The 27,655-nt window shown below is 46.9% G+C and overlaps 1 protein-coding gene and 1 long non-coding RNA gene across 2 annotated transcripts in view; one reads left to right on the top strand and one right to left on the bottom strand.

Annotated features, from left to right (window-relative positions):
- The window catches only part of STARD13 (StAR related lipid transfer domain containing 13), a 220,236-nt gene extending 208,550 nt beyond the window's left edge, over positions 1-11,686 (top strand). Inside the window, 6 exon segments of the mRNA XM_021065185.1 lie at positions 2,311-2,521; positions 3,067-3,181; positions 4,018-4,239; positions 4,901-5,118; positions 8,468-8,644; positions 9,268-11,686. Of these exon segments, the coding sequence (XP_020920844.1) occupies positions 2,311-2,521; positions 3,067-3,181; positions 4,018-4,239; positions 4,901-5,118; positions 8,468-8,644; positions 9,268-9,385 (1,061 nt within the window). The 3' untranslated portion in view covers positions 9,386-11,686.
- Positions 6,084-24,554, bottom strand: LOC102159614. The gene is made up of 3 exons (XR_002336488.1): positions 21,984-24,554; positions 7,792-8,109; positions 6,084-6,438 (listed from the first exon to the last, which is right to left on the bottom strand). It is a non-coding gene; the product is annotated as an uncharacterized LOC102159614 (long non-coding RNA).

Below are 27,655 nucleotides of genomic sequence, written 5' to 3'. Positions count from 1 at the left end.
AGGAGGAGTGGGGTCACCAGCTTTGGTTGAGACCAACGTGCTCATCCCTTGGGTTTGAGGGAAGGACCCATCCTCCCTGAGCACATCACAGCCCAAACCTGAGCAGGAGGTGGGGCTTAGAGATAAAGAAGCAAAGAGCAGGCATTTCACAGACAGCCACGCTTGTGCCCAAGGGGAATGCCCATCAGGACTGCATATTTGGCCCGAGAATCCAGAAGTGGTGAACAAGATGAGAACGGAGGGTCGGGGAGCCAGCACACTAATTGAGGCTCTGGATGACATGCGGTGACTTCCAGCAGCGAGACCGGACAGAGTCTGCGGTCACAGTTTCCAAACGACTGGGAATTGTGGCTCTTTTACCTCTTGGACTTTCATCAAAGGACTAAATAGAGTGTTGGGTGGGAAATGAAAATATGTGAAACCCTCGGGTCTGCAGGAGAGAGAAGGATGGAGGGTCACAGAGGACCCTGCGGTTTCAAGGCTTGCTGACTGGGGGGATTCAGAGAGGAAGGGGGCGGGGGCTGTGGAGTCGGAGCGCTGCGAGCCACCCGCCACCGTCAGAGGGTTGTCAGCACTGAGAAACGCAGATCTATAGCGGCCTCCTGAGAGCCAAGAAAGAGGCAGGAACCCAGGAGCCTGTGTCACAGAAAGGTCAAAGAGGATGGGAGCGAATACCCATTTAAGGTTTTAATGCTGCGTTTAAGGGCCAATCATTGACCTTCACAAGTGCCTCTTGGGGAGGCATAAAGAAACGAGTAGATGGAAGTTGAGACAACGTGTGGCCATGACACATGATGCTTCAAAAATGTCAGCATTGAAAAGAAGGTTGGCAAGCTACAGCTAAACAATGCACAGGCATCTCATCTCAAACAGCTTAGTATTTAAAAGCAGTTCCAGGGCTCAAGCTGAATGCAGAGCACGTCAGGGACAGGCGGGAAGTCAGTAGTAGTATCTGCTTCTGCTGCTGCTTCAGTACAGGTGAGAAAAAAGGAAGAGGTTTCTCGATCATTTGGATGAAATGGCCCTTCCCTCCCAAACCCAGGTCTGCCTTGTGCCAGGAAACAAGTGAACATGGTGGGGACAGGGACAGGCTCCACATCACTCAGCCCACAGCCAGGCTTTTCCAGAAATGTGGATTTGCTGGCTGGCGGGGACCAGGGGGTACCCAGCCCTGTGATGCTCGATGACGGAGAGGGGCAGGACCTGAGGAGAAGCCGCGTCGCAGCCCCTAGAGCAGCAGCGCCAAGAGCTTTTCTGTCAGGCACTCCTACCAGTAGGAAACAGCTGAGCATGTATACTTACTTGTTGTTTTTTATTATTACTTTTTTAGGGTGTACCCGTGGCATATGGAGGTTCCCAGGCTAGGGGTCCAATCAGAGCTGTAGCTGCTGACCTACGCCACAGCCACGGCAACGCAGGATCCAAACCTGGTCTGCGACCTACACCACAGCTCCCAGCAACGCCGGATCCTTAACCCGCTGAGCCAGGCCAGGGATAGAGCCGGTGTCCTCATGGATGCTAGTCAGATTCGTTTCCGCTGAGCCACGACGGGAACGCCGTATTCTTAATAATATAAATAGACTGTGCTGTATTGTCATGTATTGTACACATCATGGGACACAGCCAGTCAGTATTTTTAAAGATGAAACATTCTAATAGTTTCCTCCCACACCCCTTCGGAGCACAGAGATGTGCTTTAGAACCTGGTACTTTGAGAAAGACAACGGTGTTGACTAAGTGAGCTCCTGACATGTCTTTCAGAGTGAAAAATAAGGGCGATGAGTCAGGCCTCAAAGGTGGTTACCAGACACAGCCAGAAGGCAGCAAAATCCAGCCCGGAGCACTTATTTTTCTGCGATTTTTCCTTTTGGTTCCCTCCCATCGTTGCGGCCGATTCTGCTTCTGGCACCCACCACCACCACCTTCTCCAGCCCAGGGACCACCTAGAAGGGGCCCAGGCCTGAGAGTGGGCACCTGCTTCCCCTTCCCCAAGCCCTGGGCATCCTGAGCGAGGCCGCCCCAGCTGCGGGGGGAGGGCCAAGACCGGGCATGACGTCTGAAGATAGGGAGGCGGCGGGATGCTCCTGGAGCGTGAAGAGCCAGGACAGGGCGTCCTGGGCAAGCCCTGCCTCGTTGCTAAGCCCGGGCTTCTGGCCCAGACGGCGGGGGCCCCCCTCCCAGCGGCCGTGCTCTCCTCTGTTGACAACGAGGCCCCTGGGCCCTTCACAGCAAAGGAGCACCTGCTCACCCTCCCCCGCTGGCTCCGCCCACGCCTGTCCCTCTAATGCTGCGGCACCCTCGTTTCCACAGATGTCCCCAAGGAGCAGCAGCTGCAGGCAGCGCAGGCCGCCGTCCTGCTGCTGGCCGACGAGAACAGGGAGGTGCTCCAGACGCTGCTGTGCTTCCTCAAGGACGTGGTGGACCTGGTGGAGGAGAACCAGATGACGCCCATGAACCTGGCGGTGTGTCTGGCCCCCTCCCTCTTCCATCTGAACTTACTGAAGAAAGAAAGCTCCCCCAGGTGAGCTGTTCTCAGCGAGAGCCCCGCGCCTCCACCAGGTGTTCCCCACGCCTCAAGCCATCCTTCAGCCTGCGGATCTGTCCGCATGTCATTTATAATCGAAAGATGCTTGGAGGCAACCTGATCCATGCGGCTCAGCGTTGCACAATTATCAAAGTGGCTCGGAGGGCTGTCCTTTGTGCGCCAGAAAGCCGGGGGTGTGGTTTTGCTTTCTGTGTGCCGGTGGGAAGCGGGGGTGCACAAGTAGTATTTTACAATCTTTTAATTTGAAAGGCTAGATTTAAGGCCCAGGCTTGCAGTGAAGTTGTTTCCAACTTGGGAAAAATAGACTCATTTCTCCCCCAACCGTTGTCCCTGCCCTTGTCTTTTTCCACGGTTTTTCAGTGTGAAGGTCAGACTCGTAGCCTGACTCAGACTACCTGAGATGTGGGGTCCTATTTCCCTGGAGATGAGAGCGTCTGGGCTCTGGGTGGCATCTGGGCATGAGGAGGGAACAAAGAGATGAGCTTGGTTTAGGATCCTCTGAGCACTCTCTCCCCCAACAGAGTCATCCAGAAGAAGTATGCCACCGGGAAGCCGGACCAGAAGGACCTCAGTGAGAATCTGGCCGCAGCTCAGGGGCTGGCCCACATGATCGTGGAATGCAACAGGCTTTTCGAGGTGAGCACAAGGCTCAGCTTCCTTTTAGCTCTTGGAACTCGCTGAGATGCTTGGAAGGGTGGCCACATGCACGTCTTAGTTCTGTTTGTTCCTGATTTATACTGACAGTGGGACACTCCACCGGGCTGGTCTCTGCCTCCCAGAAATGTGAGGAGCTGGCTTGATGATTGAGGCTTTAGCGGTGAAAGACACCTGGGCCCAGCATGCTGATAGCTTTTACGAAAAGTTACATCAACTGCAGGTGTCAGGTCCCAGGCCAGCCAGCCAACGGCAGTATATCTGACCTGACCCCAGGACTTGATTAGATTCTGGTTTGTGTGTGGTGTGACACTGAGACACTGAACAGTGGCTGTTAACTCAGAATCAATAACAGCTTATGAATACAGCCACCGATGTGCCAGAGGAATCAACGCACTAGACTTTGACATACTTTTTGTGGCAAAGTTGGCATTTGCAAATGGGAGGCGTGTGCTAAAGACGTAAAGCTGTTTCTAAGTCATGTTTGACGTTTCCCTTAAGTCTGTGCAGTTTAAGTGTCCCGAGCCCAGGCTTTGTCAAAATGAATAAAAATACAAGTAAAGTCAAAGGGCAATGGGAAGCACGTGTCGGAACCAGGGCGATGTTTTGAGTAGTAACTATAGCCTCAAACAGAGCTGGGTTTCCTGACTTCAGGAAGCCCTCCCCCCGCCCCCTTATCACTGAGCTTAGAAAAACCTCTTCTGCCCCGAGGCACTGGGCCACCGCCTGAAATGAGGTTTTGGGCGACACTGCTTTGCTCTCTTGTCTCAGCATTTCCGTAGCTCAGTGTGTCGCTCTTCCGCGCGTCTTTGGTTCAGGTCCCGCTGGAGATGGTGGCCCAGTCTCACAACTCATATGCAGAGGCTGAGATCCACCCTCCGACTCTGGAAGACCTGGGGACCCAGCTGGAGGAGAGTGGGGCCACTTTCCGCACGTACCTGGAGCATCTCGTCCAGGGCCTCCAGAGGGAGGCCAAGGAGAAGTTCAAAGGATGGGTCACATGTTCCAGCGCAGACAACACAGACCTTGCCTTCAAAAAGGTAATCTCTGGGTGCAAAAAATTTCCCCAAAGGGCCACATCTCACACTGAGGGCTTTGTTTTGCTTTGAAAATGGCCACTCTGTGCCCAGGGCTTGGTCAAAGACCCACTCTAGAGCCTGACTGCACATAATCAGACTGCAGACTATGGAGCCAGACTGCTGGACCCCAGGCCTGGCTCCGTCCTCAGCCAGGGCAAGACACATGCCCCTCTGTGCCTCCGTTTGCTCATTTGCATAATGGATATAAATACCAGGACCCCTGTCCCCTATCAGAGGAGGCTCATTAAAAACCAGGTGGGGGCGGAGTTCCCGTCGTGGCGCAGTGGTTGACGAATCCGACTAGGAACCATGAGGTTGCGGGTTCGGTCCCTGGCCTCCCTCCGACTAGGAACCATGAGGCGGGTTCGGTCCCTGGCCTCCCTCAGTGTGTTAAGGATATTGTGTTGCTGTGGCCGTGGTGTAGGCCGGCACCTGCAGCTCTGATTCAACCCCTAGCGCAGGAACTTCCATATGCCACAGGTACAGCCCTAAGAAGCAAAAAAAAAAGCGACCCCTGAGGTATGCAGAGTCACTCTTCCGAATTACGTAATTGGGGTGGTTTGGTTGGAGGGTTTGGTTGGAGCCAGGGGCCTCCTGAGCCTTAGCTGGTGTCCTTCCCAAGGTGGGAGACAGGCACCCGCTGCGGCTGTGGAAGGCGTCCGTGGAGGTGGAAGCGCCCCCCTCGGTGGTTCTGAATCGCGTGCTCAGGGAGCGCCACCTGTGGGATGAGGATTTTGTGCAGTGGAAGGTGGTGGAGACTCTGGACAAGCAAACCGAAGTCTACCAGTACGTGCTGAACAGCATGGCGCCCCATCCTTCCAGAGACTTCGTGGTTCTCAGGTAAGGCGTCTCTGGGGTTTAAGAGCCTCTGTTCCACAAGCAGGGTAAGAGCTGCAGACTGAGGCCTTTGGCACAGTCCCCCCCCCCAAAGTGCAGCCTCCGCGGGGAACACCCAGAGGTCCTCACTCCCTCCGTGAAAACTGGCTTCTTGGCTGTATTTATTTATGCCCGACTTCCTGCTTCTCTCACCCAATTTACAGCTCTGCCGGGCTCTCTCACGGCCTCTTTCATTATAGAGCATATGGTTTATTAGGCCATAAATACTGTTCATTTCCTCAGAACAGAGTCCCAAGAATAGCTGCTGTTGTCCAGTCGTAGTTTCTGCCAAATTATGCACACTGAATCCGACTGGGTTTTCTCCCGATTTTGTGTCTCTCCTTTGGGAAAGCAAGTCTCTAGTTGTATGACTCCACCCGGAGTGTGTGCACCTTCAGAATTCATGATTTCGGATGTTCCTAACTCGTCACCATGCCTGGAAACCTGGGCACAGCCTTGGAGGTCCAACTCGGCTGAGACACTCGGGGGCCCGGAAAGATTTCAGGGCCCGACAAGGCTTGAGCGTCTGGTGTCTGCCGGTGAAAAACACCCCTTCTAACAGATTTGTGGGTTGAGTTCCGGACCCCTGCTCTCTAGGTTTGGATTGAAGTTTCCACAGCAGAGCTGTGCCCTGGGCCGGGGAGTCCACACTGAGCCTGAAAGGCCAGGCACTGAGGAGAGCAGCAAAGCCCCGTAAAATGTAATTAAGTCAATACATCCTTTTTTTAACCGGTAACGAATGGTGAACCCTGCCTCTTCTTGTAGATTGGCAACATAAAAGGAATCACTCACGAAATCCCCAAATGTGTATTTAAGATAGTTTCTTTATTAAAGTCGTCTTCATGGCCACCTGAAGGTGACTTTTCACATGGGCTATCTATGCCTTTGGAATTGGTCCTGAGGACTTGGAATTTTAAAGGTCCCTTCCCCCCGAGTGTATGTGTTTATCTCAGCCGCCTTAGGATGCGGGCGGAGAAAGCGGGCGGTTACTGGGACATCAGTCATCTTGTGGAAGTCCAGCTTTACACCGGCCCTCCTGCAGGCAGGAAATCAGTTCTGGGACGGCAGCCCCAGCGGTGGAGCCCTGCCAGAGCCCTCCTGTTCCCCCCTCAGGGGGGCCGAGGGCCAAGGCCCGGCTGGAAGGCCCTCCTTCCACTCACCCTGCAGTCCTGCCAGCTGCTGCTCCCAGTGCCTCCTTCCATGTCCGCCGTGTGCCAGGCACGGCGGAGGCTCCAGGATATTGCAGTGACCCCAACAGACCGCGATCCTGCTCGCTCGGGATTTCTGTTTCATTAGGGAGAGAAAGTCAGGAAACAGTAAGTAAGGGGGAGAGAATTATTAGGAGGAAGATAAGTAAGGGAGGGGGGCAGGAAGGGGTGGCGTGTCCACTGCAGTGGTCAGAGCAGCATCTCCCTGCCTGACCCGTGATCCAAGACTTGAAGGAGCAGGTACGTGGACCACAAGGCCCCGAGGGGACGAACTCAGCACCCAGAGGACTAGTGATGACCAGACCTGCTTCCTACAATAGGAATTCCTTGGGACCACGAGACAAGAGGTACAAAGCGACAGGACAGGCCCGAGAGGAGGCGTGGGCTGAGGCACCTCCCGTCTCCAGGGGGTCTTCCTGTGGGGCTGGCCACCCAGTGCGGGTCTCCGGTCGCGGCCACCCATTTACTCCTCACTCCACCCCCTTCTCTGGTTCCTCAAGATCCTCAGTGACAGTCACCAAAGCCTTTTCCCTTTTTTCCCCACAAACCTGTACAACGTTCACGCTTTGTTAGCAACCACAACATCACGCATGAAAAGAGAATGGTCACAGGCGCGGAAAAGTTGCGAAGTGTCTGTGCAGGGCTTGCTTTTTCCACCTTCTAAGTCACAGTTCCTCTTTCGGGGGGCGGGGGGAGCGAGGAGGGAGTGGGAGTTTGGGTTAGTAGCTGCATCCGTGCTATTACGTGCAGAAGGAATAAACAGTGCGATCCTACTAACAGCACAGGGAACTATATCCAATCTCCTGGGACAGATCATGATGGCACATAGTATTAACATAATATTAAATATTAAAAAGAATATACATTTTTTAAAGAATGTATATAGGTATGACTGAGACACTGTGCTGTACAGATTGGCACAATATTGTAAAATCAACTATAATTTAAAAAAATAAAAAAAAAATTTTTTTAAGTTCCTCTTTCTGGTGCATAGACCCCACCAGAAGGTACAGATGAGAGAGCGAGGCAAGAGGGTAGGACCTGTGATGCAGGTAAGTGAGACTGCCATCATCACACCTAAGCCACAGCGGAAATGCTCTCATGCTTCCTGACATCCATCTACACGCTTTCCCAAGTGGGAGCCCCTCTGTGCTTGAACAGCCCCGGTGACAGTGAGCTCACCACTGCTCATACGGCCCGTCCCCTTGTGGCGAGTGCATGTGTGAGACGGCGCTGCTCTGCACCGACGGAAACACGCCTTCACAGCCCTGCCGTTTAGAGTCAAATCAGCTGGGTGTATCTGCTCCCACTCAAGAGCCACCCAGCGATCTGAAGGCAGGGAGCAGTCCACCTAAGTCTAGGTTTCTTCAGTCTAAGCCTGGCCAGTTCACACATCCCCTCACCTCCTCCAGGAAGCCTTCCCCGGTACCTGATCTCAGAGGATGCCCTGCACAGCCACAGCCCTGCCCTCGCTGTGGTGGTTCAGGATCCTCGTCGTAGGTCTGTTTCTCCTGCTGGGCTGGAGATCTGTGTGACCTTAGTGGCTTCCCGGAGCTCGGCACATCCAGCAGATGTTTGCCGTATGAAGTGAGCAAGCGACTTTCCAGAATGGTCAGGCCCGCCCTTCGTAATGGCCAGGAGCCGCCGCAGCCGCCGGTTGCGATTCTGAAAGCCTCCCTGAAAGCTGCAAAACACGTCCGACCTCCGGGTCACTCTGTACCTCTTGTCTCGTGGTCCCAAGGAATTCCTATTGTAGGAAGCAGGTCTGGTTCATCACTAGTCCTCTTGGGTGCTGAGTTCGTCCCCTCGGGGCCTTGTGGTCCACGTACCTTCTCCTTCAAGTCTTGGATCACGGGTCAAGGCAGGGAGATGCTGCTCTGACCACTGCAGTGGACACGCCACCCCTTTCTGTGTCGCCATCCCCCTCCCCTGCTTTGAGCTGCACTGTGTAAGCTTTGCACACTCACGGGGAAACCATTTCCTATTTAATCCAAGCACCGGGCTTCGGATTTGGGCAGGAGGAGGACACAGGGTGAACCCGGGCGCCACCCTCGGCGTTCTTCCCTCTGGGCGTCATTCTCACGGGCGGGTTTGTTCTGCTGCAGGACCTGGAGGACAGACCTGCCCAAAGGGATGTGCACGCTGGTGTCCCTCTCCGTGGAGCACGAGGAGGCCCCGCTCCTGGGCGGCGTGCGGGCCGTGGTGATGGACTCGCAGTACCTCATAGAGCCCTGCGGCTCGGGCAAGTCACGGCTGACCCACGTCTGCAGGGTGGACCTGAGGTGAGCACGCGCCCCGGGCACGCGCCCCGCACGTTCGCCTGCGTCGCCTCTGCGGCCTTACCTCGCGGTCCCTTTTCCCTTCGTGTCTGACAAGCGTGTCTGCCTCCCCCGCGCTTGGCCTCGCTCCGCCCGCCCTGGGTAAGGTTCCGACTTTCTCCCGCAGCCTGTGCGCGCCTCCATCTCCCGCTCGGGCCCAGTCACACGGCTGTGCTGCTGCTCCGAGCAAACACACACCAACCCTCGGGCCCAGCACGCGGTAGGGACGAGCCCCCTTGGCTGCTCGCCGCCGCGGCCCTCCTTCGAGAAGGCCCTACCTTATCCAGGCCCGTCAGGGCTTTCACGATGCGGGACCAAGTCCTAGGTCTGGGTGGATATAAACTGAGTTTTCTAAGCAACTTCTAGACTTAGGCCTGAATCACCCCTGAGCTCACGCGCTCATTTTAAGGCACCCGGCGAACACGGGACAGACAGACGCAATGCTCGGCTGCAAAGGCGTTGAGGCCCCTTTTGACAGGAGGGTCCCAGACTCCCGAGCAGCAGCCCCGAGCAGGCGGGCGCACTGATAGAGGGACGTGATTTGGAAAGAGACTCTCCCACTCCCTTTCTGATTTTTGTCCCCACAGAGGTCACTCCCCAGAATGGTACAACAAAGGCTTTGGACATCTGTGTGCGGCGGAAGTTGCCAGGATTAGAAACTCTTTTCAGCCCCTCATTGCTGAGGGTCCAGAAACTAAAATCTGAGTTTTCCCCGGTGTGACACAAACTCAGGGAAGAGGAAGCGAGAGTAAACACTTGTGGGAGAGACCGGGCTCGTGAGCAAGCAAGGGAGAGCGCGGAACGGAGAAGGTGAGCGCCTCAAGACGGAAGCACAGAGAAGCTGGGCGAGAACTTTGGAGAACTTTCCTAGCCTTCCTGGAGACGGCTAAATCCCTACTAATATAATATTTTAAAAAATCAGAACATTTATCTATGTTACTTAAAATTAAATGGATTATTCCTTGTGCATTGCCTAATTTGCTATTTAAAGGCTTCTAAGAAGCATATTCTTAACTGTAAATAAATGTACAGCATATGTACATGTGTATATAGCTCTAGCCTTCTGTATATATGTAAAATATCAATGTGTATATTATTGCCTATTTTGAAAAGGAACGCGTCTGACTCGGTGAGTCCCTTCCTCACGTGGTCTTTCCAAGTTGCTCTGGGCCCCCTTTCCCCGCAGTCCTATACGCTCTGCAGAATTTACTGCGAACACCAAAGTGTGAAACTATTTTTCAGTCTGCCCTGATATTCTACCAAAGATAAGCCAACCAAAGGAAAGTAACTTAAATGGTTCTGACATGTTGTCAGTTTGTCTGTGTTATTTAAAACAGAGAGGCGTCTTGGATAAAATCGCGGAAGACGACTTCGTCCTCTTTAAAGCAAAGACGTGGGTGAGACGTCCTTACCAAATTTAAGGCTTGATGGCCCGTTGCCACGGGGCCAGCAGACAGACACAGTTTCAGGGAGATGTCAGATGACCATGGACCTCTGGAGTCAGCGCCAGCGACTGAAACAGAACCACTACGTCCCTGCTGATTAGAGCTGCATATAAGAGCCTCTGCATGTTCACAGCCAAAGGGAGCCTCTGCGATTCATGGCGTTTTCATCGATACACTTCATAGTGTTCTTAAATGTCGTTCTCTTTGGCCAGTGGCCTGTGTGGTCGCAGCTGACTGGCATTTTCTTCCCAATGTGTTGCACTGAATTTAAAGGGAGATGATGGCCGTAAGTCCTGGACCATTAGAGCTGCAGGGAGGTCTAACATCGCATGTATGATGCTCTTAATTCATGAGATCTGCAGTCAGAACGTTAAGACCAAAACTCTGTTCTTCAATTCGTTTTTAAAAATAGGGTTGTTAATTTCATGTTTCTTCTAGCCAGTCAGCTACCGATGCATTTGACCCAACCTTATCTATTAGTGTACAGACTAAGCAAACTGACTCTCCTTAACTAATTGCTAATGGATTAAGTTGGTTTTTTATTGTAATTCAACAGCCGTACAGGGCTTTTGCTATGTTTGATATCAGGGAGAGATCGATATCCTAATTTAGCGATTGTGTTGGAGGCAAAAAAAAAATGAGTGATTTCCTTTTTTTTGTATTTTATGCATTTATGTCATGCTTTCTCTTATCCGTAATGTGCAATTCTTTTGAGAGGAATAAAAGTGCTATATATAGTTCTATATGGTACAAGTAAAATCATACTATTTGAATTATGACCTAGGAATTTTTGGCTTCCTTGCCTACCTAAGAAGGTGGTAGCAAACCCATAATTTTCTATTTCGGCGGCAGTGCTCTGTGAGCAAAATAAATGCACTTCTGGCATATATCTTCATTTAGCCATATATGCCGAGTACATTAATATGCACAGATGAGATTGGTGGATTTGAATCTAGCTTCACGCTGGTCCTGCTCCATAGACGGGGCGCTATGTTTCTGGAAATATGACAGGCACACAGGATGAATGGTGGTGTGTCGCCTAGAACAGGAAAGCCTTAGCAGCACATGGGTCACCTGGAGATCTTGTGACAGTGAGCCTCTGATTCCGAGTATGAGATGGGCCTGAAATTCTGCATTCTGAACAGCTGCCGGGCTGTCCAGGCTGCCAGCCCGAAGACCACACTCTGAGAAGCTAGGACCTAGGGGATACTTAGAATAAAAACAAACATGACTGTATTTCTGACTCCCCTCCTCTTCACATTACCTGACTTTTTAATTTTTATGCACATGCTAATCACATCACTCCTGCATTAATAACACAGGGCATCTTTTTTAAAAAGGGGGGAAAGATGCATCGAGCTTGTTTGTCAAATACTACAGTATTTTACTCATTGTTATCTTGCCAATGGAAATGAAATATGATATTGCCTTTAAATATTATATTTATACCTCATGTATATTTTTTACCTCAATTGTTGGTATCAATCATCAATTGTAAATAAATAATTGCCAAGGCAAATAAATTTATATCCATTAAATATATCCTTTCTTTCCTATAAAATACATGGTGATTTTCATGCTTCATCCTTTAAGTGAAAAACCTTGCTTCCTGGGGAAGAAGATTTATCTCCAAGGCAGCTCTTGCAATAAGCTGTTGCCAACATCCCTCCCAAATAAAGTTTTACATGGAAGTGAGGCTGTCATCTGCAGACCTTTCTGGATGCCTGACCTGTGCTGAAGGCATTACCGTGATGGGTAGGGATTTCTTTTACATTTCACTCTTCTTAAAGTGTTGTAAGAACATTTTTATACTATTTTTCTAGAATCATCAGTGAACTCTAGCTACACTCCATTTTCATTGGGAGGAGAAGAAAGTGAGGCTTGAGGAAGTGACTTATGGCTGCACCACTGGACCATGAATTGCAGCCACATCTGACTCTGGGCCTCTTGCCTTCCACCCCTGTGCAGTCTACCCCCTATCTGAGGGTTGTGCATCCAAGGATTCAACCAACTACAGATCAAAAGTACCCAAAAAAAAAAAAAAACCAAGGAGTTCCTGTTGTGACTCAGTGAGTTAAGAATCTGACTAGTATCCCTGAGGATGCAGGTTCAATACCTGGCCTCACCCAGTGGGTTAAAGGATCCAGCTTTGCCATGAGATGTGGTGTAGGCTGCAGACACAGCTTGGATCTGGCATTGCTGTTGCTGGCTGTGGCCAGCAGCTGCAGCTCTGATTCAACCCCTAGCCCAGGAACTTCCATATGCTGCAGGTGTAGCAATTAAAAAAAAAAAATTCCAGAAAGTTCCAAAAAGCAATACTTACATTTGTTATGCACCAGCAACCAGCATTTACACTGCATTAAAATAACTTATGTAGTATTTGCATTGAATTCGTATTACAAGAAAGCTAGAGATGATTTAAAGTCTATGGGAGGGAGAGCGGGATGGCGGAGAGGTAAGACACCAAACACACTAAAAAAAAAATCTACATGTAGAATGATTCACACAGAACATCTACTGAAGACTGGCAGAAGACCTGAGACCTCTGAAAAGGGCAAGAAACGCCCCACATAACTGGACAGAAAGAAAGAGAAAAAAGGAATCCGGACAGGACCAGGACCCCTGAGAGGGAGCTGTGACAGAGGAAAGCCATCTGCACCCTAGGAGGCCACCTGTCGGCTGGAACAGAGGGGGAACCTCGAAGCCTGGGAGAAAAGCACAGCAGCCGGACTGAGGGCCAAGCAGAGAGAGAGCCACACAAACCATCAGCACCACCGTCCAGGACACCACAGCCTGAGACACTGGCAGGGCTGGGCCCTGAGACTCAGGCTACAGGGTCAGTTCTGGGGAGAGGACCAGGCTTGGCTCTGTGGAGACAAACTGAGGGGCTTGGGAACAGAGTGCCACAGCCAAGAGAGGAGGAGACCTGGACCCACAGGACAAGCAAGGCACCGTTGCCGGGGGGGGGGGGAGCAGAAGGCGCAAGACTGCCACAGGAACATCGTTCTCTGTGCCTTGCTGAGCTGCCAGGGCACCTCTTGCTTGGGCTATGGGGTGGCAGGTACAGACCACAGCAGCCATCTCAGACTCCAGAGGTGAACACGGCCCACCACCACTAGGGGGTCCCATGAACAGGCACCACCTGCGGCTCCAGTCACCTCAAGGGTCACTGCTGAGGACGGCTCTGGAACCGAGCACCATCTGTTGCCCTCACGCCCCTAGGAATGCACATGCCCTGCCACTGCTGCCAGCAAAGGCTCTGGGTGCTGCCTCCACCTCCCTGCAGGTCCTTGCCACTGTCGAAGGCCTAGCAACCAGGCACTAGCTATAGGCCCTGCCCGCTACTTCCATCCATCTGAAAGCAAGCAGAGACCGAACACCAGCACACCCCCTATGAAGGGGCTAACAGGCTGCACACACTGAGGAAAGAGACAGCAAGCATCTAAGCCAAAGCAGCCTTCACAGCAAAAAACAGACAAACAAAAACAAAAACAAAACACCAGTAAGCCCTCACAAACTACCCAGGGATGCTCTCACATATAAATAACCTTCCAAGACTACAGTAGATAACTTTTCCCTAATCACACAGAATAAGAAAAATACAAGCAAAATGAAGCAGCTCAGGAACCATTCCCAGTTAAAAGAATAGGAGAACTTCCCTGAAGGAGCAAACAATGAAACAGACGTCTGCAGTCTGACAGACACTGACCTCAAAAAAGAGGTAATGAAAATATTGAAGATATGAACAGTAATGCAGATTGCTTTAGAAAGGAATGAGAAAGTATAAGGAGAAACCAAGAAAAATGAGTAAATTCATTTGCAGAGATGCAAGGTGAGTTAAAGGAATTGAAGAGCAGAATGAATAATGCAGAGGAATGAATTACTGACTTAGAAGATAGAATAATGGGACTCACCCAATCAGGACAGCACAGAAACAAAATGAAAAAAAAAATCTGAAAAGCAATATAAGAGATCTATGGGATAAAAGGAATTCCAGAAGGAAAGAAAGAGAAAAGGGGATTGAAAAATATATTTGAAGAAATTATGGCTGAAAACTTTCCAAATGTAAAGGGAAATACATTTCAAGACAGAGGAAGCACAGAGGGCCCCAAAAAGTGGAATCCACACAGCCACACACCAAGACATATTATGTTAAAAATGGCAAAAGTTAAAGATGAGGATTCAAAAGGCAGCAAGAAAGAGAAAAACAAAGAGTTAATTATAAAGGAATCTCCATAAGGCTCTCAGCTAAGTTCTTTACAAAAACAGTACAGAGCAGAAGAGAGTGGCAAAATATATTCAAAGTTCTAAAAGGGAAAAATTTGCAGCCCAGACTACTCTACCTGACAAGATTATCATTTAAAATAGGAGAAATAAAGAATTACTCCAGCAAACAAAAACTAAAAGAATAAAGCAATACTAAACCCACTCTAAAAGAAATACTGGAAGGTTCCTTCTAAATAGGAAAGAAGATAGAGAACAGAAGAAATCACAACTGGAAAGTAATCACTTAAATAAGCCAGTATACAGATCTAAAAGAAAAAAAAAACTATCTGTAAAAGTGATGATAAACACAAGGAACAGCAAAAAGATAAAAGTGAAGATGTAATAAAGGACACCAAAATTGTAAAATGTGGGGAAGAAAATCTGATTTTTTTTTTTTTAAGAATGTGTTTGAGGCTATGTGACTATTGGCCTAAAACAACCAGATAGAGGAAGAGGTTAACATACCTGAAGAACAGGACAATCACAAATAAAAACCAAAAACTACATTCACAAAAACAAAAAGAAGAGGACACAAGTATGAAATACAAGGAAACCATCCAAAAAAAAAAAAATGAACAAAGGAGAAACACAGGATATAAAATCAACTGGAAACAAGGTTTAAAGTGGCAGTATATACCTATTTATCAATAATTACCTTAAATGTCAATGGCCTGAATGCTCCCATCAAAAGGCAAAGAGTGGCAGACTAGATAAATAAAACAAGAGCCCACAATATGCTGCCTACAAGAGACTCACCTGAGGACAAAGGACACACATAAACTGAAAGTGAGAGGATGGAAAAAGGTATTTCATGAGAATGAGAATGACAGGAAAGTGGGAGTAACCACACCCATATCAGACAAAACAGACTTTAAAATGAAGGCCATAAGAAAGATAAAGAAGGACACTAATGATAAAGGGATCAGGTCAATTCAAGAAGAGAATATTAAACTTGTCAATACATATGCCCCCAATACAGAAGCACCCAAATACATACAACAAATACTAACAGACATAAAAGGAGAAATTGATGGGAATATAATAATAGGAGAATGTAACATCCCACTCACATCAACAGATAGATCCTCTGGACAGAAAATCAACATGGCAACAGAGATCCTAATGACACAATAGAAAAGTCAGACTTAATTATATTTTCAGAACATTACATTCAAAAAAAAAAACAAGAATATATATTCATTTCAAGTGCGCATGGAACATTCTCTAGGATTGAACATATACTGGGGCATGAAACTAACCTCAACCAATTTAAGACTACAGAAATTATTGCAAGCCTCATCTCTTGAAGACAATGGTATGAAACTAGAAATCAACCACAGGGATAAAATTGTGAAAAAACTGACTACATGGAGACTAAACAACATGCTACTTTAAAAAACCAATGGGTGAAAAGGAAATTTAAAAGTACTGTGAGAAAAACGACAATGAAAACACAACCATTCAAAATTTATGGGATTCCACAGAAGCAGTTCTTAGAGGAAGTTCATAGAGATACAGACCTTTCTCAAAAAAGAAAAAAACAAAACCTAAAATCAGCAGAAGGAAAGAAATCATAAAATCAGAGGGAAAATTAATACATTAGAGATTCAAAAAACAATAGAAAAAAAATCAATAAAACCAAGAACTGGTTCTTTGAAAGGGTAAACAAAACTGACAAACTTCTAGCCAGACTCACCAAGAAGAGAGAACCCAAACAAACAATAAGAAATGCAAAAGGGAGTTCCCGTCATGGTACAGTGGAAACGAATCCGACTAGGAACCATGAGGTTGCAGGTTCTTTGATCCTTGGCCTCGCTCAGTGAGTTAAGGATCCAGTGTTGCCGTGAGCTGTGGTGTAGGTTGTAGACACAGCTCGGATCTGGCATTGCTGTGGTTCTGGCATAGGCCAGCAGCTACACCTCCGATTAGACCCCTAGCCTGAAAACCTTCATATGCCGCGGGTGCAGCCCTCAAAGGACAAAAGACAAAAAAAAAAAAAAAAAAAAAGAAAGAAAGAAAACAAAGAAAGAAATGCAAAAGGAGAAATATCAATGATACTGCAGAAATACAAAAATAAATAAATAAATAAAATTAAAAAGAGAATACTATGAACAATTATATGCCAACAAATTTGACAACCTAGGAGAAATGGACAACTTTCTAGAAACATACAGACCACCAAAACTGAATCAAGAAGAAATGGATCATTTGAACAGACCCATTACTAGAAATGAAATTGAATATGTCATAAAAACACTCCCTACAAACAAAAGCCTGGGATCAGATGGCTTCACAGACCAATTCTACCAAGCATACAAAGAAGAACTTACACCCATCCTTCTTAAACTTTTCCAAAAGACTGAGGAAGAAGGAATACTCCCAAAGACATTCTATGAAGCAACCAGCACCCTAATACCAAAACCAGACAAAGATAGTACCAAAAAGGAAAATTGTAAGCCACTATCTCTGATTAATACAGATGTAAAATTCTCAAAAAAAAAAAAACTTAGCCAAATGAATCCAACAACACGTAAAATAGATCATACACCATGACCAAGTAGGATTCATCCCAGGTTTGAAAGGATGGTTCAACATATACAAATCAATCAATGTCATACACCACATTAACAAAAGAAAAGTCAGTCTATCATCTCGATAGATGCAGAAAAAGCATTTGACAAAATCCAACAACCATTCATTAAAAAAAAAAAACCTCTTACCAAAGTGGGTATAGAGGGAACATATCTTAACATAATAAAAACCATTTATGACAAATCATAGCCAATATAATACTCAAAGGAGAAAAGCTGAAAGCTTTCCTGCTAAAATCTGGAACAAGACAAGGATGCTCACTCTCACCACTCTCATTCAACATAGTATTGGATGTCCTAGCCACAGCAATCAGACAAAAGAAATAAAAGGCATCCGAATTGGAAGAGGTAAAATTGTCACTATACACAGATGAAATGATACTATATACACAAAACCTTAAGGACTCCACTCAAAAACTACTTGAACAGATCAACCAATTCAGCAAAGTAGGAGGACGCAAGATTAACATTCAGAAATCAGTTGCAAATTTCTGTATACTAACAATGAAATATTAGAAAAGGAATATAAAAAAAATACCTTTTAAAATCACACCCCAAAACATTAAATACCTAAGAATATACCTGACCAAGGAGGTGAAAGACTTATATGCTGAGAACTATAAAACATTAATCAAGGAAATTAAAGAAGACACCAAGAAATAGCAAGATATCCCATGCTCCTGGATTGGAAGAATTAACATCATTAAAATGGGCATACTACCCAAAGCAATCTACAGATTTAATGTGATCCCTATTAAATTACCCATAACATTTTTCACAGAACTAGAGCACACAGTCCAAAAATTTACAAGGAACCATAAAAGACCAGAATTGCCAAAGCAATGCTGAGGAAAACAACCAAGCAGCAGGCATAACTCTCCCACATTTCAGACAATATTACAAAGCTACAGACAGTGTGGTACTGGTACCAAAACAGACATACAGACCAATGGAACAGAACAGAGAACCCAGAAATAAACCCAGACACCTAGAGTCAATTAATCTTTGACAAAGAAGGCAAGAAGATAAAATGGGAAAAAGCTTCTTCAGGTGGTGCTGGGGAAAATGGACAGCTGCATGCAAATCAAACTGAACACACCTTCACACCATGCACAAAAGTAAACTCAAAATGGCTTAAAGACTTAAACCTAAGACAATACACTATGAAACTCCCAGAAGAGAACACAGGCAAAACATTCTCTGAGATTAACCTTACGAATGTTTTCCTAGGTCAGTCTCCCAAGCCAACAGAAATAAAAACAAAAATAAACCAGTGGGTCCTAATCAAACTTACAAGCATTTGCACAGCAAAGGAAACCATCAAAGAAAAAAAAAAAAAAAAAAAACGAAAAGACAACCTACTGAATGGGAGAAAATAGTTGCCAATGATGCAATCAACAAGGGCTTCATCTCCAAAATACACAAACAACTCAATAACAACAAAAAACCCAATCAAAAAATGGGCAGATGACCTCAATAGACATTTCTCCAAAGAAGACATGTGGATGGCCAACAGGCGCATGAAAAAATGTTCAGCATCACTCATTATTAGAGAAACGTAAATCAAAACCACAATGAGATATCACCTCACACTGGTGGGAATGGCTGTCATTTAACAACAAGTGCTAGAGGGGGTGTGGAGAAAAGGGAACCCTCCTACATCGTTGGCAAGACTGCAAGTTGGTACAAGCACTATGGAAACAATATGGAAGTTCCTCAGAAAACTAAATATAAAACTAGCATATGATCCAAAATCCCACTCCTGGGCATATATCTGGACAAAAGTACAATTCAAGAAGATACATGCAACCCTGCGTTTAATGTAGCACTATTCACAATAGCCAAGACATGCAAACAACCAAAATGTCCATCTATAGATAAAGGGATTAGGAAGATGTGTTACATAGACACAATGGAATACTACTCAGCAAGAAAAAAGAATGAAGTAATGCCATTTGCAGCAACATGGATTCAACTAGAGATTCTCATACTAAGTGAAGTCAGGAAGAAAAGACAAATGCCATATGATATCACTTATACATGGAATCGAAAATTTGGCACAGATGAACCTATCTACAGAATGGAAACAGACTCACTGACATGGAGAGCTGACTTGTTGCCAAGTGGGAGTGGTGAGGGAGTGGATGGACTAGGAGTTTTGGGTTAGTGGATGCAAATCATTACAATTAGAATGGATAAGCAGTAAGGTCCTGCTTTATAGCATAGGGAACTATGTCCAATCACTTGCGATAGAACATGATAGAAGATAATATGAGAAGAAGAATGCATTTGTGTGTGTGTGTATATATATATATATATATATAAAATGTATGACTGGGTTGCTTTTCTATATAGCACATTGACAGCATACAGCAAATCAACTATAATTTAAACAATGAAAAAAATAAAAAATGAAGTCTATGAGGGATGTGAATAGGTTATATGCAAATATACACCTCTTCATATAAGAGACCTGAGCACCCCTGGATTTTGGTATCAAAAGGGGATCCAGCAGCCAATCCCCTGTAGCTACCAAGAAACCACTGTACTTGTTCTAGGCTTAACTTCTAAAAGATGACAAAGGCAGCCCTTAATTAAGAAAGTAGAAGCTCTCAAACGTTCTCAGCTACAGGCTATGAAAGCCACAGCAGCCCAAAAGACCATACGCCCCATAAAAATGATCCAAACTCTTTGCTCTGCTCCTCTCCCCCAAATGCCTTCTCATGCCTTCTCCAATGCCTCTCAGGTTTTGCTTTCATAGGCAAAGAGGGCTTTCAACTGCCCCCTTTTCTGTGTGAGAGAAGAGAACATACTAGTTACTGGAGCAGCCACAGGCAACCACTGCTGTTCTGGGAGCCCGGAGCATGTGCATTCAAACTTCACTCTGAATCTACTTCATGGAATTCTTAGGCATGAAACTGCTCTACTTCTGTCTTGCTATTTGGCCACATAAAACTTTGACTCAGGAAGTTTATGCAAAGGAATAAAAGAGACCCTAGTCAGCTGGAGTGCCACCGTTGACACAGCACACGCAAGGACTCTGAACTGTCCAGCCACCCACGGAACAGCAGTTTTGAAGCATTAAGAGAGTGACCAGGGCCCAGAGCTAGAGGTACGTCCCCCATGCTCACTGCCTCTCCTGATCGTACACACAATTGTCCAGTGATACCAAGCCACTCTTCCCACCTCTGTGACTCTGCACTGACCCTCTCCCCATCGTGTTGGTCCTGTGAGAATAGCCTATTTATTCCTCAAAACTCTATTTGGGGAGTTCCCGTCATGGCGCAGTGGTTAACGAATCCGAATAGGGACCATGAGGTTGCGGGTTCGGTCCCTGCCCTTGCTCAGTGGGTTAACGATCCGGCGTTGCCGTGAGCTGTGGTGTAGGATGCAGACGCAGCTCGGATCCCGAGTTGCTGTGGCTCTGGAGTAGGCCGGTGGCTACAGCTCCGATTCAACCCTAGCCTGGGAACCTCCATATGCCGCGGGAGCGGCCCAAGAAATAGCAACAACAACAACAACAAAAAAAGACAAAAGACAAAACAAAAAACAAAAAAACTCTATTTGGGCATCATTTGCTCCATGGGCTTTCCTGACCACCCACCTGAAAGCCACTTGCTTCCTTACATAGTACTCTTTTTTTTATTACTCAAATGAATTTATCACATCTCTTACATAATACTCTTGCTGCATGAATCGTATCTCGCTTCACTAGCTGGCAAGAACTCTACCTCCCCCACCAGACTGTGAGCTCTCAGGACGTGGAGCATGTCTTCCTCAGCTTTGAAACGCCGTCGCCTGGCGCACGTTCCGCTACACCATGATGCGAGTCTCTAAAATGAGCTGGGCATAGGAAAACGGCGTATAAAGAAGACAGAAGCCCAGAAATGGAGCTCATAACCTAGTGCGGAGTCTTCCAAAGCTAATGAAGTAATTTACATTTGTGCCTTGACTACTTCAACTCTCTACCAGCACCAAGAATGGAGAAATGGCGGGTCTTCCAAGAAGTTAAATGTGACTGTTTCTGAAATGAGCAAACGCTGAACATCTGCTTGCAGAAAATAGGACAGTCTGATTGGCGCATTCCTTCAACAACTGTGTGGAGCACTCATGATGTGCCAGACACTGTCCTAGGTGTTCAATAAATAAAACAATAAATCAGTGAATAAAGCAGACCCCCAAATCCCTGTCCTCATGGAACTTATAGTCTAGCGTAGAAAATAACCAAGAAACAAGATACCTATTGACAAGGGAGGCTCTGCGGGGAGAAAAATCAGAGGAAGGACACAGATTAGGTGGTCAGGGTAAAGCTTACCAAGGGCTGGGGTAGCAACTATTCAAAATGACACACTGTGAATTTTTCCCTCCAGCTCCAATGGCCTTGGAGGGAAAAATTACAATGGTAAGAATGATCAATTCATTGGCTGGGACCTATTCCTTTGAAGGAAAAGAAGTAGAGCAACCAACCAGCAAATGAAGCCTGAGACCTACACTTGCTGATGCGTGACAGCTGTGTCTTCCTAGCTCCTCAGGAAGCAGGGCTGCAGCTGGCCAAGCGCACGTGTGCGAAGTTTGTACCTCCCCGCGGAAGACCAAGTTCCTCATGGTTCTCATTTCCAGATATTAGTACAGCCCCAAGGCCCCCAGATACTTTGGGGAGTTCTCCAGACAAGCGTCTCCATGTGCTCAGAGGCAGGCTCCCTCGTCAGCTTCCACGTCCTCGCACCCACGCCCGCGCCGGCCGACCTGCCCGCTGGACCCCACGCAGGTACAGAGTCCCAGGAGGGGAGGAAGCCCCGGCCCTCCCCTCCCCTCGATACCCCCTAATGGAGCTGGTCCAAGTGCTTCGCTAAAACCCCACAGCACACCTGAGACCAGCCATCACTTGTGACGAAGACGCAACCAACACACTGGGGACAAGTTCAAGGTCGGATGTAACTTAACGCTGCAGCCCCAAGTTTCAGCGCCCACTGACCCCAACCCGACCCCAGACGCTCTCACCTCTCCGCCCGGCCGCGTCTGCTCAGCCTCCACTGCAGGAAGAGGGAACACCGCCGCCGGGGCAGGGGCTGACGGACCCCAGCATCCCTCACCTCCACGCCGGGGTCTGCGGCGCTGACTCGCCAGCCGGAAACGCCTCGCGGAAGCCCCGCCTTCCTGCGCGCACCGACCGCGTGGCTCCGCCCTGACACCGGAAGCGCTCACACCACGGACGCACGTGGATCCGTTGCCCTAAAAATGGGTCGTCTCTCGGGGAAACCCCCACCCACCGTGGTGGTTTTTGCGACACAAGGGACGCTGCCCGGAACAGGGCTTCCTCGCCTTTCCTTACCTGTCTGGTCTCTGTCCTCACTCACTAACCAAAAGGGTGGCAGACCGCTGCCATCTCCGTGGGTGTCAGTCATCCCATCTGCTGAAAAGGTGATGGCATTTTAATACGATGACATTTTAATACAAAAGAGTTTCAGACAGAGGTGCTCCCCTGGAGATCTGCATGATTAAGCCTTTTATCTCATTTTTGGGCATCAGAGGCTTTGTCTCCTGCTAGCTGCTACGAGGGTTTGGGGCTTCAGCAGGTAGGTGGGAGCCATTTTTGGAAAAAGGAAGCGCTTGGGGGAGAACAAACAAAAAAGCCTAAGCCTGAAAGTCACCTGACCTCCTCCTTCTTAGCCAAGGGGAGTGGGCGGGACTGTTTCCCCACTTAGTCCCTATTCCCCTGGGGAGGTTTGGTTCTGTGTTCCCGGGACAGTGGGGGTGGGAGCTTTGCCTGAATTCAGAAGGACTCTTCTAGGCTCCTCCTGCCTGCCCCTGCCTTCCCCTTCCACCACTTCAAAGGCGAGTCTAAATCTCTTCTTGCTTCTCTCAGAATCCCCACATTCATTCCTTTGGTTCCAAACCTATCAAGAATTTCTAAAGAAACTCCCAAGATAGCGTGTGATGACCACTTGGTCTCAACCCTGTAATGCACGGCTTTGCCAGGAACTTTGTGCCCAAGGAGGATCCAAGGGAGCACCCACATCCAGAGGTGGCAGCTGAGGAAGAAGGGATCCTGCCTTTCCTGAGGCTGGTGGGGCAAAGGGAGGCAGGATTCCCACTTACTCCAAATGGACAAGAGTTGGAGACATGGAGTGAGGAAGCGCCAAATTGGGGAGCACTGGGCAAAAACTAAGATATGGGGGTATTCACTGATTTTCCTCACAGTCCTTCAGTTTCTCTGTTGCTCCCTCATCTATAGGGGAAAATAAAAAGCAAACAGACATAACTATCAATTTAACTTGAACCACAGAGTGTGCTAACTTCCACAGAGATGGGCAGTTCAGATTATCTTGGAGAAATAAATCTATCCAATCATCTGAAATATGCTGGAGAGCAGCTGCACAGGAAGACACCATCCATCACTGGGATCTACTGGAGCCACCCTCTGGAACCCCACATACTCCAGAACTTGGCTTCCCTTCTAGAACTGCGTGAAACTGATCGTTCAACTCAAGAGAACCTTGGAAGTGGCAAAGGAGAGCAGATTTCTCCTTAGTTTTCTATCCGTTTGCAGTGGTTCCAGCAGGGTAAGTACAAAGCATAAAAAAACATCAAAGCAGTGATGCAGCACTTGAAATAAAATGCCAGCAGTAGTTTGGCTGCCCTGCTCACTTTTCAGAGGGCTGTGTGGCTGTCCTAATCTTTCCCATAAATCTCAAAATTCACATTTAACACAGCCCAGCTCCCCTGCAGCCCTGTGACTCCATCACTGTTCAGGGCTTAGATAATCACAAAGCAGGCATCAAGCTGGATCTTTACATGAAATGAAGGAATTTTAAACAACTGTACACACAGCAACAGCTGTTGTTTCTTGGAACTGAATAAGAGTGAGAGGAACAGTCTTTCTCTGAGAAGACAGAACACTTTGTAATTTTTGTTCCAGGACTGGGGAGTGTAAAACGAACAGCTCCTTGTGTTCCCACATTCCAATGAGAAGATGTTATGCAGAGATCAGAAATAGACTCAAGGTGACATCGCGTGACCACACAAACGAGGAGATTCTCCAGTAGCAGTAATTCCCAGCATGTGGGTAAAGCCATTGAAATGGGACAGAGGAATCAAGGCCAGAAGAGGCAGTGTGCAGGATGGCAGTTCACCATGGCCCCTCCAAGCGGAATCTCGAAGCCTAATGAGGGGAACCACAGGGAATCAGAACATCAGACCTAGAAGTGTAAACATCCAGGGAACTTTCTGATGCCCTGTATGCTATGGGCTCTATTATCTTCTTGCTTCGGGTCATCAGCAACCATATGTGGAGTAAACTCCATATGAAGGAAAAAGTGAGAAGACAGCAATGACAGCTGCGTGCATTGGGGTCTTGCTGTTTACCAAGGAACTTTCATACACACATATAGTTGTATCCTTGTACACACACACACGTAGCCATCACAGAGGGATAGGGGAGAAGGACGGGTGAAAAAGTCACAAAGGGCCTCCAGGTCACAGAAAGCATCATACCACCCCCATCCTCTCCACCCAGGTGCCTCCCTGAGCATCTGAGCTACTGAGGCGTCAGGCAGTGCCCTGGCAGGGCACAGCGCATTTTAAAGAATCACCAGGTTCCCGTGGCGCAGTGGACGATCCAGGCATGGGCGGGCGATCCGCCTGCTCAGTGGGAACATCGGCGGCGTGGCTGTGGTGAGGGCGACGCGGCTGGATCGCGTGCTGGGCCTGGCGAGGCAGCGGCTACAGCTTGATTAGACGAGCTGGAACTCCATATGCCACGAAGCAGCCAAAAAATAGCAAAAATTCAAAAAAAAAAAAAAGAATCACCATATCCAGTCCTGCTGGACATTTGTGTGATTTTTCATTCCCAAAATAAGAGCCCATAGATTAAGGTAGAGTCCTCAAGAGTGGACATCTGAGGCTACAAAGGATTCACAAACAATGAGTCTCCTTTGTAGCTACAGCCTCAAAAGACAGCAGTTTTTAAAGAACTGATGCTCAAAGCATCATAATGCAAATTTAAATTGTGGCTGCCATTCTTCTTAGTGGTATTTAAATATCTCTGAAATTCAGATTAGGGAGGGGGTCATGCAAAGTGGCAAAATTCACCAAGGAGTCTTTTGTTGTCACTGTTTAATGTGCTATGCTCCCAGAAAAGTGTCACATAATTGCCCATCTCTACAGGTCAAGCCAGTCCTCAGTGGCATGTCAAATACAGTTCCTGAGAAAGCTGAAATTTCCCAAAGCATGGTGTTTCATGTTGTTTCGACGACAGGCTGTGAAAGGTTTGTTCTCAAATATTCAGACTTGACCTTCCACTGCTTCACATAAGTGCAAGAGCCAAAGTAATTCCATGAATTGCTTGTTTCTGAGACACACAAAAAATGTTGATCTCAGCATACTCAGGCTAGAGACAGGCAAGGAGGCATGTGATCTGAGTCTGGTAAGAGAGAATTCGAGGAAGAAACCAACCCAGCATTTCCTGTGAGGAGAAAGGAGTGACACCCCCCCTGTCCCCGAGCATGTAAATTCAATGCACTGTTTTGTTCTTTTTTATGGCTGAGTAGTATTCCATTGTGTATATATACCAGAAAATTAAACATAAAACTACCATATGATCCAGCAATCCCATACTTGGGCATATATCCAGACAAAACTTGCCTTGAAAAAGATACATGCACCCATATGTTCATTGCAGCACTATTCACAATAGCCAAGACAACCCAAATGTCCATTGACAGATGAATGGATTAAGAAGATGTGGTGCATGACATATACACAATGGAATACTACTCAGCCATATAAAAGAACAAAATAATGCCATTTGCAGCAACATGGATGGAACTAGAGACTCTCATACTAAGTGAAGTAAGTCAGAAAGAGAATGATAAATACTGTATGATATCACTTATATCTAGAATCTAATATATAGCACAAATAAACCTTTCCACAGAAAAGAAACTCAAACTTGGAGAAGAGACTTGCAGTTGCCAAGGGGAGTGGGAGGGAGTGGATGGACTCAGAATCTGAGGTTAACAGATTGAAACTATTGCATTTGAAATGGGTGGACAATGAGATCCTGCTCTATAGCACTGGAAACTATACCTAGTCACTTGTGATGGAGCATGATGGAGGATAATGTGAGAAAAAAATGGATATAGTATGTGTGATTGGGTCATTTTCTGTACAGTAGAAAATTGACAGAACACTGTAAACCAACTAATGGAAAAAATAAAAATCATTTTAAAAAAGATATTTTTTCTTTAAACATAAGTTAATATAACAATGGATTTTAACTAACCATGTGATCTATCAGTAAGGAGAGATAAGATCAAAAAACGAAAGTCAAGGAAACCAGGGAGATAGATGATGGCCCTGGAGAAGAAGGAATTAGCCAACAGGAAGGAAAAAAATCCGGGGAAGGGTTTAACTGTACAGCAAGCCCACCCTGGAAGAGCCAGTAACAGCCCCTGCAGGGGATCTCTGCTTCTCAAAAGACTAGCTGGCCTTGAAGGTCTGGTCTCACGGTTTTCTTGACATTCCCAGCGTCAAGAGTTACCATGCAGAGCCTTTTACAGGCACCATCCCTGCTTCTCTTTCCAATGCACTGTAAATCCAGGACTTGAGAGAAAGGTAGCTCTTCAGAATTTCCCTTGTATAGATTTCTAGTTTTTCTTTAATTAAAATACCTAATAATACAAAGCTGGTACAACAACTGGCAGTTACAGTAAACTGTCAAGTGTGGCAAAATGGTTGTGTCATGTTCTTTTTCTATGGTTCAAACACAACCCAACAAATGCAATGATAAAGGGACATGGAGAAACATGTGTTTATTGAATAGGCTGGAAAGATGGAAAAAAAAAAAAATTCTCCCCAGTGTGCTGACTGGAACATAACTGCTGATGGAATAGTACCTGTAGGAACAATAAGGTAGGAAAGTCAGGTCTTATGAGAAGTGACAGAAAGCTTGCCTGTCAGTAGCCCCGCCTTCTCTGATTTTTTATTATTCCACAAATAGAATATAAATGGGGATCATGCTGGCTTTCTAAATAGTTCAGTCCTTCCTCCCTTTTATTTATTCCTTCCTTTCTTCCTAAACCACACTAAATAGCCATACCAATACACACATTCACAAACACACACATACCCAAGACATCCTCGTGTATTAGTATTATTTACAGAAATATGGTACTATACATCTCTGCAGCAAGATTTTTTCATTCAATAATATTTCATAGAAATCCTAACCAAGTGTACAGTTTTTGCTATAATTCATCCTTTCGGATGACTATATAATATTTTATGATTTAAAAAAAAATTATTTAGAAAATTAGGAGTTCCCGTCATGGCTCAGTGGAAACCAGTCTAGTATCCTTGAGGACACAGGTTCGATCCCTGGCCTCAATCAGTGGGTTAAGGATCTTGCGTTGCCATGAGCTGTGGTGTAGGTCACAGATGCGGCTCAGATCTGGCAATGATGTGGCTGTGGCATAGGCTGGAGGCTACAGCTGGATTCCACCCCTGGCCTGGGAACCTCCATATGCCATGGGTATGGCCCTAAAAAGACAAAACAAGTTTATTTATAAAATTGATTCAGCCATTTTTCTATGGGGATTGACTTTGTTTCTGAATTTTACCTGTTTGAATAATGCTCTAATAAACATCACGGAACATATGTTCTCATGAAATTA

The sequence above is a fragment of the Sus scrofa genome, chromosome 11 (assembly GCF_000003025.6).
Source record: "Sus scrofa isolate TJ Tabasco breed Duroc chromosome 11, Sscrofa11.1, whole genome shotgun sequence".
In the NCBI taxonomy this organism is placed as follows: domain Eukaryota; kingdom Metazoa; phylum Chordata; class Mammalia; order Artiodactyla; family Suidae; genus Sus; species Sus scrofa.
Note: the sequence above shows the minus strand (reverse complement) of the source record. Positions and strands in the feature narration are given on the sequence as shown.